Source organism: Trichoplusia ni, chromosome 4 (genome assembly GCF_003590095.1).
Source record: "Trichoplusia ni isolate ovarian cell line Hi5 chromosome 4, tn1, whole genome shotgun sequence".
Classification (NCBI taxonomy): Eukaryota; Metazoa; Arthropoda; class Insecta; order Lepidoptera; family Noctuidae; genus Trichoplusia; species Trichoplusia ni.
Window position 1 is genome coordinate 14,290,616 of NC_039481.1, and position 14,696 is coordinate 14,305,311.

At 33.6% G+C, this 14,696-nt stretch overlaps 1 protein-coding gene across 1 annotated transcript in view; it reads left to right on the top strand.

The window, feature by feature from the left end:
- Positions 1 to 14,696, top strand: part of LOC113493111 (protein spire) — a 51,989-nt gene that overhangs the window by 26,662 nt on the left and 10,631 nt on the right. The window contains exon 5 of the mRNA XM_026870932.1: positions 12,286 to 12,401. Within this exon, the coding sequence (XP_026726733.1) occupies positions 12,286 to 12,401 (116 nt within the window). The remainder of the gene's footprint in view (positions 1 to 12,285; positions 12,402 to 14,696) is intronic.

The window sequence follows — 14,696 nt, forward strand, 5'->3', positions numbered from 1 at the left end:
TCATAAGTATTCGAACCGGTTCCGTTGATATACGTTTACTTTGATATTAGGTACATATTTGCATTCAAACCACTTACGACTATTGGTTGTACTAGATACATTAATTTAATTACTGTGCATGCGCAAACAAAGATTATAAGAACGACGAGGTATATTGATATCATTGCAAAACTATTTCAGCTGTAATAAATATAAAAATATATGTTTTTATTTAGAAATAATACATTCATACATTCAGCTTCTGTTGAAATGAATGAATATATTTTAACGCAATTATATTATCTAATACTAAATCATATTAAAATTGTTATAAGCAACGCTATTATTGCTTTATCAATTAATTTATTAAACAGTAAAAGAAAGCCTTAATTTTGCAAAGTTTGGGTTAACTAATATTTTGTGTAGCCAAGTTGGAAACCCTTTCAACCCACGCAAACATTCGGATTATAACTTTATAGTTTTGGAGATCGTAAACCGTAAGACGTTGATACCTTTACCTAAGATAAAGTTGAACCAACGAAATTATTAATTTTGCACCTGCAGAATTTGGACTACCATCGTAACTTGAAGGTAAATTGTAAATTATACATAGAACTGAGATATAAAGGTAATTACTTTCTGTTTTTATTACGTTGGGTAAATGGAAAGAGACATTCAAAGGTCAACCCAAAAATAGCGGCAACAGGGTTGAATATAAAATCAACAATGTTTTAATTAGTATTCATGTTACAGTTGATTTAAAATTTAATATATTTTTGTAACAAACATAATTTAATTATTATATTGTTTGGTCGTCAGTAATTATCATAGTAGGCTCGGACGGATATTTAATTAATCTACTGTTCAATTTTGCAGTTTGACACATAACAAAAATGTATGCTACATCAGAAATATCCTTTTTAAAAACAACCGTAGATCAAGCTTAAAAGCGCCACCTTCAACATAAGAAAACTTACAATCAATCTTTTAGCCAAATTAGTTAAAGTTGCAATATTTTAGTAGATACGGCCATGTTTCACGACTATCATTTTAGCATAAAAAAACCTAATTTAAACTAGCTGACCACAACGAAACTAAGATTACCTTCTGCAACGACGAAATTACCTCCTCACATTGCATTTCCACACCTCACCTATTTATAACATTAGTGTACATCATTAAGACTTATTTTGGCAACTCTTTTAAAGTGACGTGCACCAGACCGTACGTAGAACGGGATGTAACTGTCAAAAACGGGAAATAGTTGCAACACCGGCTTTAAAATAAGGTTTTTTGTGATCGTCGCGGGACGGGCAAAAACTTGATTGATGTTCTCAACGAGCTTTTAATTTGTAGACGAAATAAATACACTTTATGTACCTACATGTACAGAATTGAAATAATTCGTATGCCGTATACGTTGAAGAGTTCATGATAAATGATAATTAATTTATAAAAAATAAACTGTGTTATTTTGATAGTAAATAATAAGCTTTTGGTCTTTGCACATGATTTTGTGATGACAATTGGGCAATCTTACCTCCTTGGACTAGTAACATTTCGGCAATCGTTAGTATTGAAAGAAAACGTTCAAAAATATGCAAGTTACTGATTTGCATTACTTCTGAATCTATTCTATTGACGCTTGCAGCTGAAGCATTAACACTGAACCTAATGTGCGCGCAGTGTCACGGGTTCTATGAATGAATGCACGTATGCTTGTCCTGAGTCTGAGTGCTATGAATGTTTGTAAAACATATGCGGCAGAAAGGATGAATTCCTTTATTTAATGGCATCCCACCCAAAAAAGGCTATTTTCAATATTACACAAATTATAAAGCTTTAATTAGCTTTCCTGTTTCAAAAAACTTATTTAATGACCATTAGTTTTCAGTCGGAAGTTTTAACGATATTCTATTAGAGCACTAACCGGCCCTTAGTTTGAGCATGTTATAGCTCCTCTTGATTGGCAATTAGAACTCGGGACCGATTGCACGAACTATAATTGAACTGTAGAAATGGTCCTTGTAACTGTGATTACATACCGTAGCTCTTCGACGAGAGTCAGCTGTTTATTCCAAATGATAGTAGAGACTTCTATAATTACTAGCTGATGCCCGCGACTTCATCCCCGTGGGTAGAAGATATAAGTTATGATTTATACCTGCCCTGTTTTTTTCACATTTTCCATTGTATCTTTGCTCCTATTAGTCACAGCGTGATGGTTTATAGCCTAAAGCCTTCCTCGATGAATGTTCTATTCAACACAAAAATAATTTTTCAATTTGGACCAGTAGTTCCTTAGAGATTAGCGCGATCAAACAAACAAACAAACTCTTCAGTTTTATATATTAAGTATTCAGCTTTATATAGTAGTATAAATAATATGAGCAATTTCTTGTAACGAAAAAACAAGAGAGTCCCATGGTGAAACGCATGTAAATAGAATAGTATAGCTTGCGTCAATATAGATTTAAATATGTGGTTTCGAAAGCGACTCTAGTTGACTCTACCAACAGGTATGATTGTGATAAAGTTGAAAAGTTACACGTCCTTTGCCTCTGACCTCTTACGCGCATTTGCGAACTTTAACTTCTCTCTCCGTCATGTAAAGGTCGGACGATATTGTCATACTCTGGCCAGCTCAACTTGATGCTTTTCTTCTCCTTACCAATGTTGAGCAATCTCCAACTGCCTCTAAAAACAGGACAATTGTAGGGGAGATTGTGGAAGTTAGACGTCCCAGTTTAAAGTGCTCTTTTGTAACCATAACGGTTTTATACAAGCGGTGTCGGTAGGCCACGCAGTTCAGTAATACTGTTTTCATTAAACATGGCCTCTAAACTTTCAAATTATCAGATATTTCTGCGAGCTGACCCTCAAGCTCCCTTCACACACCGATCAAGGCTGGCTATTGTCCTAATGATCACTTATCTATCGCCCGACATTGCACGATTATTTTGCAACTCTACCAGCTGGGTTTGGCTATACAGAAAATACGTCTTCGTTAGCCGTTGTATTAGCTAGAAAAGAATCTCTCCCGAAAGTTTTTAAAAAACCTCGTCATGTTGTTAATATAAATTAAAAAAATATATTTTAGTTGTTTTTACGTATTCAGGGAGAAGTGTCTTTATCGCGAAGGTACCTATTTTTAGTCATTACGTTGGTACTCTCTAAAATTTGCAGAAGTTTGTTAATCTTGCAAACCTGTGTCTGAAGTTTCAGTTCAGAATTTGGGATGTGACGACTTAGCGTTTAGTAAGCCAAAATTAATAGTTTGAATGTTAATAAATTATTTAAAACTATGATTAGATATTTTGACCAAAACAAATGGATAAAGGCTATTTAAAACAGAGGCGATAATACTTTGGATTTTAACGTGAAATCGAAATTAGGCTTACAAATGTAATGATTCAGAGCTGCCTGGATTAGCACGGATTATCGCGGGTAATAGGCTTTTAGAATCAGAAATGTGACCTAAAAATCTAAACACTAATTAGATTTTCCTCTAACTTGTTGTCATTTTGCGAACTTTACTTGTTTGGGATTCAATTAATTTTGTAAATTGTTGAACATTGATAAAACAAACCTACGCAATAATTATTCTGACCTTTGATATTTAAACCTTCACGTCAACAAATTTAATTTATTCATAAAAATGGCACATCTTTTGCGTAGATTCCTCTGAAAAATAAACAAAACGCTACGAACTGTGATCATTACTCAGAAACTTGCGACCAACAGTCCCCTTAGCATTCATCTCTGTTTTTGTATGACACCCCTTTTGTTTCCTCCGAACACTCTCTGCAATGGTAGTGGTGTAAATTATTCGCGTCGTAGTAGCTAAAACGAGGTGGCATTTGAAATAAAGAACCCCGTAAGGGCTACGGCTATTGCGCATGTGTGAACTGGAACAACCCTCACGTTTCCAATATGGCGCCGACCGCCACAAGTTGAGCACGCGTTCGCTATTTACATTGCATTCTAATTAGATATTTTATGTATGACTTAAATGTACGAAATCTCTTTTCATAATTTGCAGTGCTTTCAGTTTTCTATGAAATAATAAAGTTTGTGTGATGTTGTGTCGTTGTGTTGTTGTGGCGCAGTGCGATCAGATGTGTTTGATCACGTTAAATGTGTAGTAGGACGTTTGTCGTAGGTCAACGCTGTTGTGTCGTGCCAATGCGTCAATTAATGTAACAAATTTCCTTACACCGTAATTAGCTTAGTGAAACGAAACCCAAATATTTACAGGCTGTTTATGTAGTAAAGATACGCGTAAATTCCAATACTATAAAAAAGTGAAAGAAGAATAGTAAATAAAATAAACAGCTTACATACACACATAAAAAAATTGCCGCGGTAAATTTTAGCAAAATAAAATATAGGTCCAATTTTAAAATTTTGGCGCGTCGTCTCTACCAAGTGACGAACATCAGTCAAGCTGCGTCGCTCGAAGGTATCGCCGGCGGCTCTGCTGCTGGGTACAAGGCCGGTCTCCGGACTGGTCGAGCCCGTACGAAGCCCTGAGGAACCAGCACTGGACGTTGCCCAGGACAAAGCTTACTGGGGCAGCGTCGCTACGGCGATGACGAGTAAATATACTTAGTAGAGTGTGACGGCTAATGCACGTACTGCATGCATGACTCATAACTTCATCAGACATCTGACATACAATATCTTTGCCTATCCTTCACGTATGACAAGTCCAAGTAACTAAATACATTAAATGCTACCGTATCTAGAAGTATCTTATTTACATGATTTAATTATAATACGCTGCAACGATTTAATATGTTCATATTGACATTCTAACTTAGTACTTCGCAATGCATCTCTAAGATTTAATATTAAAATTCTTCGTAGATCATAGAAAAAAGTACGAATTCCATTTATAACTTAATATGAATAACATGAAATCTGAATACAGTGAAGAATTTTGAGCTAAAACTTAAAGGGTCGCCTGTATTTAGGTACTAATATAATACAAACTTAATTAGCAACCCAAAATAATTTGAGACAAGAATCAGGAGCAGAAAGTGTTTGCTGAAACTTACACAACGGCAAACAAAATTGCTTTGTTTAAGCGAACTTACAACCAAACTTATTTCGGACAGAAATGGAATTTCACGCTTATCAAATGATAAGCATGGTTACACTTTGAACCAAATTAACAGTTCAACCGGAAAATTCTGCTTTCAATTTGATTTGTATAACGAAATTATTTTAACTTACTCAGCCTTACGTAAGAATAGACAACCTTCTTGGTGTTCAAAAATACGTCCCACGTTATGAGTTATTTTTAAATCTAGTAAATACTTGGAAGCACTTGATTTTTTTGATTGACTTGATTAATTGACTATCTGCCGTCAACAGAAAATTACTTCCACATTCATGTATTATTTCTACGATTACCTGAGCGTAGGTTTTAATTGTTTAAGATCACCAAACGAGTTTGTAATCTATCAGTCCATTTACACCTCCAATAAAGCTTGTAATTACAAATTTAGTTCCCATGACCAAGTTCTGATCATATAATATCGGCAGATTAAGAGCGGATGGTACGCCAATCAATTAAGCGTGAATCGTAACTAGGACGGAAGTTTTTTAGGCCCAATTCAAGTATCGAACGATTAGCTGACGAATTGGAGCGTCTACTTTCGGAATCAGATCTAAGGGCTAGTTGCGTAATATTGTAACGACCGTCTCATTAAGAAGGTTTTATTATATGCCTTGAATATAGAAATACTTTGAATTCTTAATTAATTAGGCTTTCATCTGTTTTGTTCCATTATTCGACTTCATGGTTCTGTTTTTATGGTAGTCTAAATTAAATCGTCAACGTATTGGATTGTGTACACATTATTGATAGTTTAGATAGAGGAGGAGAATTAAATTGATCATCATATACGCTTTTGATATGATTTCCTAATTGATTGTTATCACACAAAAATGGAGTACTAAATACAGGCTCTTTCAGAATCAACCTTAAATAATTTTCCAACACTTCTCTCACAGCAAATGCTAAAAATAATATAAAACCTCGGATTCTGATGGAAGCTTAATCGGTTTTACTCGAATCCTTTAATTATTTGATTCCCGCTGCCATCCGTTCTCAGCAAATCTAATTACCAGGCGTCCGATATCTATGCTCCAGATATCTACATAATCTATCTGTCTATAAACCTAAGTAATCTAGGCTGTATAGGTTTTACTTTAGGACCTAATATTGGCTTATCAGCTTCCAATACTCGTTCCCTTTACTAAATGTCAAGGTTCACTCATTTACGTCAGATAATTCTATAAATAAAGTATGCTCTCCATTAGCGGAGCGCTGTTAATAGGTTGTATAATTAGTTTTGATTTTAACTTTTTTTATAGTAATTTCTAGGTTATATTCTACCTGAATTTACATTATTTTTAGAGTTTATACAGACTCCCATCGTATTGACTCTAACGCATCGGGATATTTAAATACAACGTTTTTAAGCAAGTGATTGTTTACTAAAACAATAAAAATTATTTGATAAAAAAATATTTAGCAGTTTTCATTTTGCAATGCGGTTTTTCTTTATAACTTGTAAAATGTGTTTAGTTTTCCGCACAGAATCATTTAGTACTTACAGTTTGACCGAGCTGTATTTTATCAAGGTATCCCTCATTTATACATTATAAAACTTGAATGAAGCAATTGTACCAGCATATTTAACAAATAAAGTATCATATCATATCAAACAATTTGACCCTGTTATTATCCGGTTAGCCACACCGTTTTTAATATACATTTACGAAGAACAAACATCGATCGCCACGTTTACCCATCCATTTCCCGTCGCGATGTTTTCCTTCACCGTCAGCGGTGGCCAGGGGCGTTAGATTAACGTGGACAAACATTATATTAAGGTTATATTACAGTGGCACAAACCCCTAATAACATTTGATAGTGCCTACATGTTTATTGGTAAATGAGATTGTCAAATATGGTTTTTATGGGAGGATAAATGTTTGCTTTTGACTTTCATTGTAGACAAATCAAAGATAACGTTAATACAAAGGTGATATATTTGTAAATTATGGCTTATTAATCACAGTTGTTATGAAACGATGTTCTTGTTAGCTAATATGAGTATATTAGTTGTTTATTCGTATGGAGTTGGTGAAACTGATCTAGATCAATCAAAATGTTTTTATTTATAGTAAGTAGGCTTAAACAGGCACAATAAGTTATACTTCAGAACTAGTGACTAAGTCTATTCTAATACTAATATTTTTCTTTTCTATGATGGATATAAAAAGGTAGCTTTCCTAGAATTTATAAGGTTACTAGCTGACCCAGCAAACGTTGTTTTGCCTAATAAATTATTTCTAGTTGTATGTATTGCTTAATGCCACATTATTAACAAATAAAAACAAAAAATTTCGTCCAAAAATAAAATATATTTTTTTAGTGTGAGCAACCCTTGACACGTATGAAAAATAGATGTTAGTCGATTCTCAGACCTACTGAATACGCATATAAAATTTGGTAAAAATCGGTAAAGCCGTTTCGGAGGAGTACGGTAACTAACATCGTGACACGGGAATTTTATATATTAGTTAACGACGTTAACGAGATATGATGTGTCAATTTATGAGGTTATTAATTAGGGAAATGCTATTAGACATCCCTGTGTTACGGTTTTCTTCGGCAAATTTGCTTACGTTCGGTTTGTTAAGTCGTAGATACCTTAAATATTTAATACGTATTAGATACTTAACATTCACAACTTGTTTGTCTCATTAATTATGTAACAGATATATATTAGCTTATTTACATTTCTTAAAATACTTTAAAATAAGTTGCCTGATAAATAATCTTTAAGGAGCTAAATTAATGAGTATGTATAAAAACAAATTAAATGAGAAGTTATCGTATCACTAACTTGCAATACATTTTGCAGAAGAAAATGCTACAAACATTAATGCACATATTATTGTGTAAATGAAGCGTAAAATTAAGTACAATTTAATCTCTACAAGTCTTAACTACATGCTCGTAATAAGCAGCGGTTAAACTCACCGCGGTTACAGATTGCAGTTAACGTTATGCGGCGCTATTAACTAAGTTACATCAATCAAAGTTACCGCCTACTTATGCGGTTAACTTGTGTGATAAAATCGTAACAAAATTAGCATTTTAATATTAATCTATTTAACAGTAACTTACTTTATCTGAAAAACTATTTTTTTTATAGTTTTTTTGCTAATACTGTATCTATAGTCTACAATTGCAAAGTTTAATAGTATTAAGTATATAAAATGTTATAGAGAGTGTTAACGCTTTAGAACTTTGTCCGACTAACCTAATTTGCACGAATCTTGACATATTTATGCAAAGTTCATAGGTAAGTCACGTTTGACATGATGGTTTTTCCCCTATTCGTTGAAACGAACAATCAAACATGAATGTGTTACAACTATTTTCAAACTTTTAGATAATAATGTGACTAAATAAAATTATTGTTACAATAGTATTTCTTTTGAAATGTTGGAATTCTGTCATAAAATACTAGGTACTTGTGCAACGTGCACCATCGTGCACGGTTGGTTTTTTAATAAATATAAATTTTAACTGTTGGTCAACAATCTTTGAGCTCGTCTAAAAAATAAAAGTAACAAAAAGTGCGAAAAGAATATAAATGATATTGAAATTGACGGAGACTGATCGGATTTGGTCGTTCTCTTTCACGCTTTCAAGGCTTCAAGGCTTTCAGGTGCCAAGAATACTGCCGTCAAATATTATAGATTTATTAAAAAATCATCGCTTGTCCTTTCGAATAGAATATATTTTTGTAGGACACATTTATTATTAGGTGGGTGATAAAAATAATGTCAGATCCTAGTCATACCATTAATAAGTGACGTTAAAGGTTGCGTGTTTTTCGCGTTTTTGTACAAAATGACTTGAGGGAAATTAAATGTTTGAACAATAGATTGTTTACTCGTTCTTTTATTTTACGTATTGAATATTTACTCCCATATACGTAATTCTATTAGATGATTTTGTAGTTCAGTAATCTCGCTAGCAAAAGTGAGTTAATCGAAGTGGGATTTCATCGAAAACAAAATAAGGCACATTATAATTTATTGTCTCACAACATAGGCTCTTGCATCAACACTCCTTACAAAGCAAGGACGGTGAAAGTGCCGCACCAATGTAGTACATCAAATACATCACACAGTAATTGGCCCGTACAAATGGTTCAAATAAAAGTACACACGTCGTTGGTGGCGCAACAGTGCGTAACTAACAATTTTGAATTTCGTGACTTATTTATTTTTCACATCATTTTTTATTTCTAACCAAAATTCCGATTGCTCGAAAATTATAAAAGATATATTTTTTTGTGATCTAAATGTTGGAATTGTGAGCCGGTTCTAAAACGCCTATTTTACAAGTTCGCAAACGAGAGAATTCCATTTCTTTTCATAAAATATTTATAAAAGCATTTTTGATAAATTTATATTTAGAGATCCTTTCAATTTAAAGCCTTTTGAAACCTAGCAAATGAAATTTCTGTAATAATACATTCCATTCATACTCGCCTCAGTAGATATCGATCAAACTTTTTGCAGCGGCCATTTGCATTTTATTTCGAAACGCCATAAAAAGTTCCTTGCACTGGCCGTTCATAAAAACCGAATGAGTTTCGAAATTCGAAATGTAGAGTTAGGCCGTGTACCGTATTGCAGTTAGATCGTAGTTGATATGAGACTGCGTTGGCAACGTATCTGTGAGAACCTATTGCGACAGTATGTGTTAATGGTTGCGATGTGATCTATTCAGACGTAAAGGTCTGAAGTGTCTGTTGTAATAAGTGCTGGTATACGCACGAAGGTTTGCAAGCAAAAACATATGCCTTGGTCTAAACAAAACTGAGTTCTGCTTAGACCTTTTTCAAGATAGGATGGGGTCGACAACTAGTTTCTTTAAATTATGCTGTTCACCAGAATAAACATGTAAATATAATACTGTATTTTCACTTATTTTCTAATTGGAACTCAAGACCTCACGACGCAAAGCGCACGACCATTTCAAATTTTAACCGCACATATTCTATAAAAATACCTCTTAAAATTACTTGATACATCAAAAACAACGTAAACATTATTGCTTTACAAGTTCTAACAACAGTGTGCAGAATGTTGCCAGTCTCACGGTTCGTTATTGGGTGTAACACGCAGGAATAAATCGCAGCTGTGTCGCTTACGTAAACACCGCAACCCTTAGCGCGAGGCTATAAAGGTCATGCGAAAATTATACGAATACTGTTATTTAGGTGTTCTGTATTTGAAATTGGTAGAACGGTGAATGTGTTTTATAGGCCGGTTGTACGGAGATCTAAAGCCAGATACATTTTGAATAAAGAAAAAAAAACTGACGTCACTTTTTCTTTTTTCAGATTTCAAACATTCTTTGTTTTGGTATAAAACTTGGATACCATTTATTTAATTTACAAGTTTTATTATTAATTATTTTTTTCTGAACTTTGGGTATTATAAAACACATTGTAATTATACATTATTGTAATTCAGTTTCCCGGTCATTGTCCGATTTTTGACAGATACCGTTACTTTTCTTTTGTACTTTTTTATTTGAAAACACGAGGTGCCGTGTTTGGATAACAGCTGCTTCGTATAAAGCAGTTATGAACATTTATTCGTGTCGTTGACAAAGGTTCATTACTTATCTGGGCTACGTTTACGTTGCGTCAACCTCCATACTACGGATTGATTAAACAAATTATTGTACGATTTATAATGGAACCGAAAAACTCTGTAATTAAGCTTGTTTACGGTTATTATAACATGTTTTGCTTTGAGTTGTTTGCTTTCAACTTCCAAGTATTCGCTGTTTACTTTTATTCAAGTATTTCCTTTAAGGAATTTTATTGGTCCTTTCCGACTAAAAGGACCTGTTATTACACGCAAGTATTTTGTAACCTACAAACTCTATACCAATATAACCTTAAATGTATATTTACTATAGGTACATAATAACTTTTATAAGCCTTTTATATAAGAATTTCGTCTTTTCGTCGCATACAGCAAACATGTTTCTGAATACAGGGTTTAAAACTGTACTTCATAAAGTCTGGATTTCAGAACTGTAAGCTGTTAAAATGACGATCGATCGTTCAGGATTATAGCAGATATGAGTGTGAGCCTGACGGATTGCTTGCAGACCTATATTTATTTTATTGACAGACTGTTGTTCAGTATTTTCTTCTACACATATTCGGGAATGTATTTCTCTTGAGGCATACTCGTAAAAGCGGATCAATGGCCAACTTTTTTGTTCGACTTACAGTGGCAAATGTTTGTCCAATATTGGCCAAAGTACTCTACAATGTAATGGAATCTTCAGTATTTCTTAGTTTTGCAAATGATATATTGATTTCTCTGATTATACAACCTCTTCAGTCTCTATATGATTGACTTCGTTAGTTTGACTTGTCTCAACGTCTTTATGTCATCGTTTTCCAGCTTTCGCGGTCTTGTGCCTTTTTTACCACCTTATATTTTGACACTTCTATTTTCCTTTTTAACGTACTTTACAATATATATATTATCTTTATCTCTTTAGGGATTCTTCATGTAACGTACGTAACGGACGTGTTTAAATATAGAACGCAGACAAATTACTTGTGTGTCCAGTGATGTCCAGTTTAGTAATTCATTTTGTCGCTGAACACGGCTGGCCACCCTGCAGACATTTTCCATTAATCTTAACGCCTTACACAATTTTTTGTAATATTTGTTTTGTGAATGTAACGGTTCTTGGTGTTAAAAACTTGAGCTTTTTTCCAAATTTAACTTTATCTTGTTTCTTCCAAATTGAAAACAGTTAATTGCTTTTTAGTTTTGGCAGATTGATACGCGATTCAATAATCAATTTTATAATTCTTATATTTTGTTAATTAATTGTAAGGGAATGTCTCTTGTTTCTACGTTTATTTTATTAAATGCTTTGTTTCTTACCCGTGCTGAAGAAATTTTCAAAAACAATGTTAGTAACGACTTTTTTTAAACAAACATGTTTTAGCAAACGTATGTCCTATCAAATTATAAACAGTTCCGAATTATCTTTATAAATGGCTACGAAGATTGATGGTTTCTCCCCTTGCAACAGTAATTCCTAAGACCTTTGTTTTAAGGAAAGCGAATATCTATTAACGATATATAGATAATTTTCTTTTCGATAGTTCCTTAGTACTTTCATACAATATCTTACCCATGATTAACAAATCATTTTGTTTTCAGCAACGAGTGGTGCAGGTAGCGGTCCAGGAGGGGGCGACACGCGACGCGGCGGTGACGTAACGCCGCACGCGCAGCCGCAACGACGCCTCATCAAAGTAGACTTTGACAATCTTGAGGTAATTGCACTTTCTATTATTGATATTTAAGTACAAGTGTTATGAACGATTAAAATATTGTTAGTGGGAATAGATGGGAGTTGAAAGTGTTTGGATTGATGATTTGTTTACGTATTATGTAAGTTTCTGTCTGTAGCTCAGAAATGCGTGAACCAATTGTGATAAAATGAAACTGAGAAGATAGTTCTCTATTCGGCATATATAAGCAACAACATATTTATAAAGAAGTTTAGATGTGTACACGTGCGGTTTGTTTTCCTAATTAAGGATTCGTTAGTTCATAGATCAATAAAATTGGTCATATAATTGGTTTTTACGGTTTACTCTCGCGTATTTATCGAGATCGCCCGAAGCAATCAAGCACAAAAGGTTGTTTGATAGGTTTGTGTAGGTAGACTTTTGTTGTAGGTACCAATATATACAAGTACTTACTTCCTTGAAAGGGTACAGAGGCGCTCATAAGTGTTATTGCTTAGAATTTGTGTCAAGTTAACATGAAATATTTTTAATGAAGCAAGAATAATATTTGAAGACGTTTTCTTGAAGAAGAAATATTTTATTTCTAAATCAAAGAAAGCAATGATGACGAGTGTTTTGCTAGCCTTCTTAAAAAACTAGGCTTCTTTTACCTTTTAATTACTTTGATAAGGATTCAATAAGTAAAAATATATTTCGTGTCTGCTGCTTGCTGTTTAAGAGTCCATTGATGCTACAACTATCTCTTAAAACTACTGTTTTTTTTTTCAGTAAAATAGTTTAAACAAGAAAAATAAAAACAACTACGAAACTAAAATATTTTATTGCATTAATTCTGACTATATTTAAATGATTAGAAGAATTTATATTGCTTCGCGGTTTAACTGTGCGTAATCAATTAATAGTAATGGTTTTAACCGAATATTCATCGCAATATAATATAATAGAAAACTTATAAACTGGCTTTGTTTTTTACTAGTTAAGCATACGTCTGTAGCTGATAAGAGCTTTAAGAAGGACCATACAATATAACAAGTACAATACAATGATTAACTGTAAATGAATCTTTTTTGATTGTACAATCTACAGAAATTGTATTGCTTTTCGGCAAATAAAATAATCAATAACAACAACAGTAACAAGAATTTATAGAGTTTACAACTGCGCACAATCATCACCTACATGAGAATTTCTACTATTTACATTTGCTATCATGTACTTTTTGACGGATATATACATCCTATGCTAGCATTATTATAGAACCCTAAAAATTCCAATAGTTTCAACAATCAAATTACATGTAACAAATTAGCACCCGGATGATTAAAGGTATACAAACTCTTTATTGTGTGGTGTCTTTAACATGCTAATGCATCCTTCAGATCCAAGCATGAACGGCTTCAGTACAGAGGCCTACAAACACACCTTAAACTAATTCTACCTTAGTGGAAAAGAGACGCTGTTCTACCCGTGCTTGTGCTTTCTCGCTTCCACTCTTGCTTCCAGATGTGGTGGTTGCGCCTCCAGCACGCGAGAGGCACCGCGGCTGCCGTTCTTGGCACGGAGCCACACGGCCGTATAATTTTTGATATCTAGATTATGTCATAACTATACGCCAGTGGTTACGACCTGCTATGACCTCAGAGGTCGGTGCCCAGATAAAAGGAGTTCGGTTAAAATATCAACGCTTTTTAGATGGTTTTGTTTTTTTAAGTTAGTGTTAAGTATAAAAGTTGTTTGGTTAAATGGTTTAGTGTTTTCCTCGTGAATATTTATTTTACGTTACTGTTTATGTTTCTTTGGTCTTTGTTTTTTTTTTGGGTCAAAGTATTTATGAATTTCTTGTACTATCTACGTATACTAAGGCAGTTGTAAGATATGGTACATAATTATAGACCTTACGAAACCCTACGAAACAGGTTCTAGCTTAGACTTGTTTTAGTTATAATTTAAATTTTGTCCAGGAAATGGACAGTGCCTAACAGTGCAAAATTAAGAAAAGATTTCGTCTCTGGCAAAATCTTCTTTCTGGCCAATGACATAGCAAAAAATAAATGACAATCGCACTCGTACATAGAATAGATGATTGCCTGATGCCTATTATAAGGCCAAGATTGGAACGAAGTAGCGAAGCGTGAAATGAAACGATATAATACCGATATTGTTATTGTGCCTGCCTTATTGTGAATAAAAAGTTGTTACACCTATTATAACGCTCGGAGTAAAGTGCGTGACTGGTTGTAATACTCAACGAATGTTCATACTCTTTTGCACTTTATAATTTTAAAACCTTTTGCGAAGAAGTTGTAAAGCGTCTAT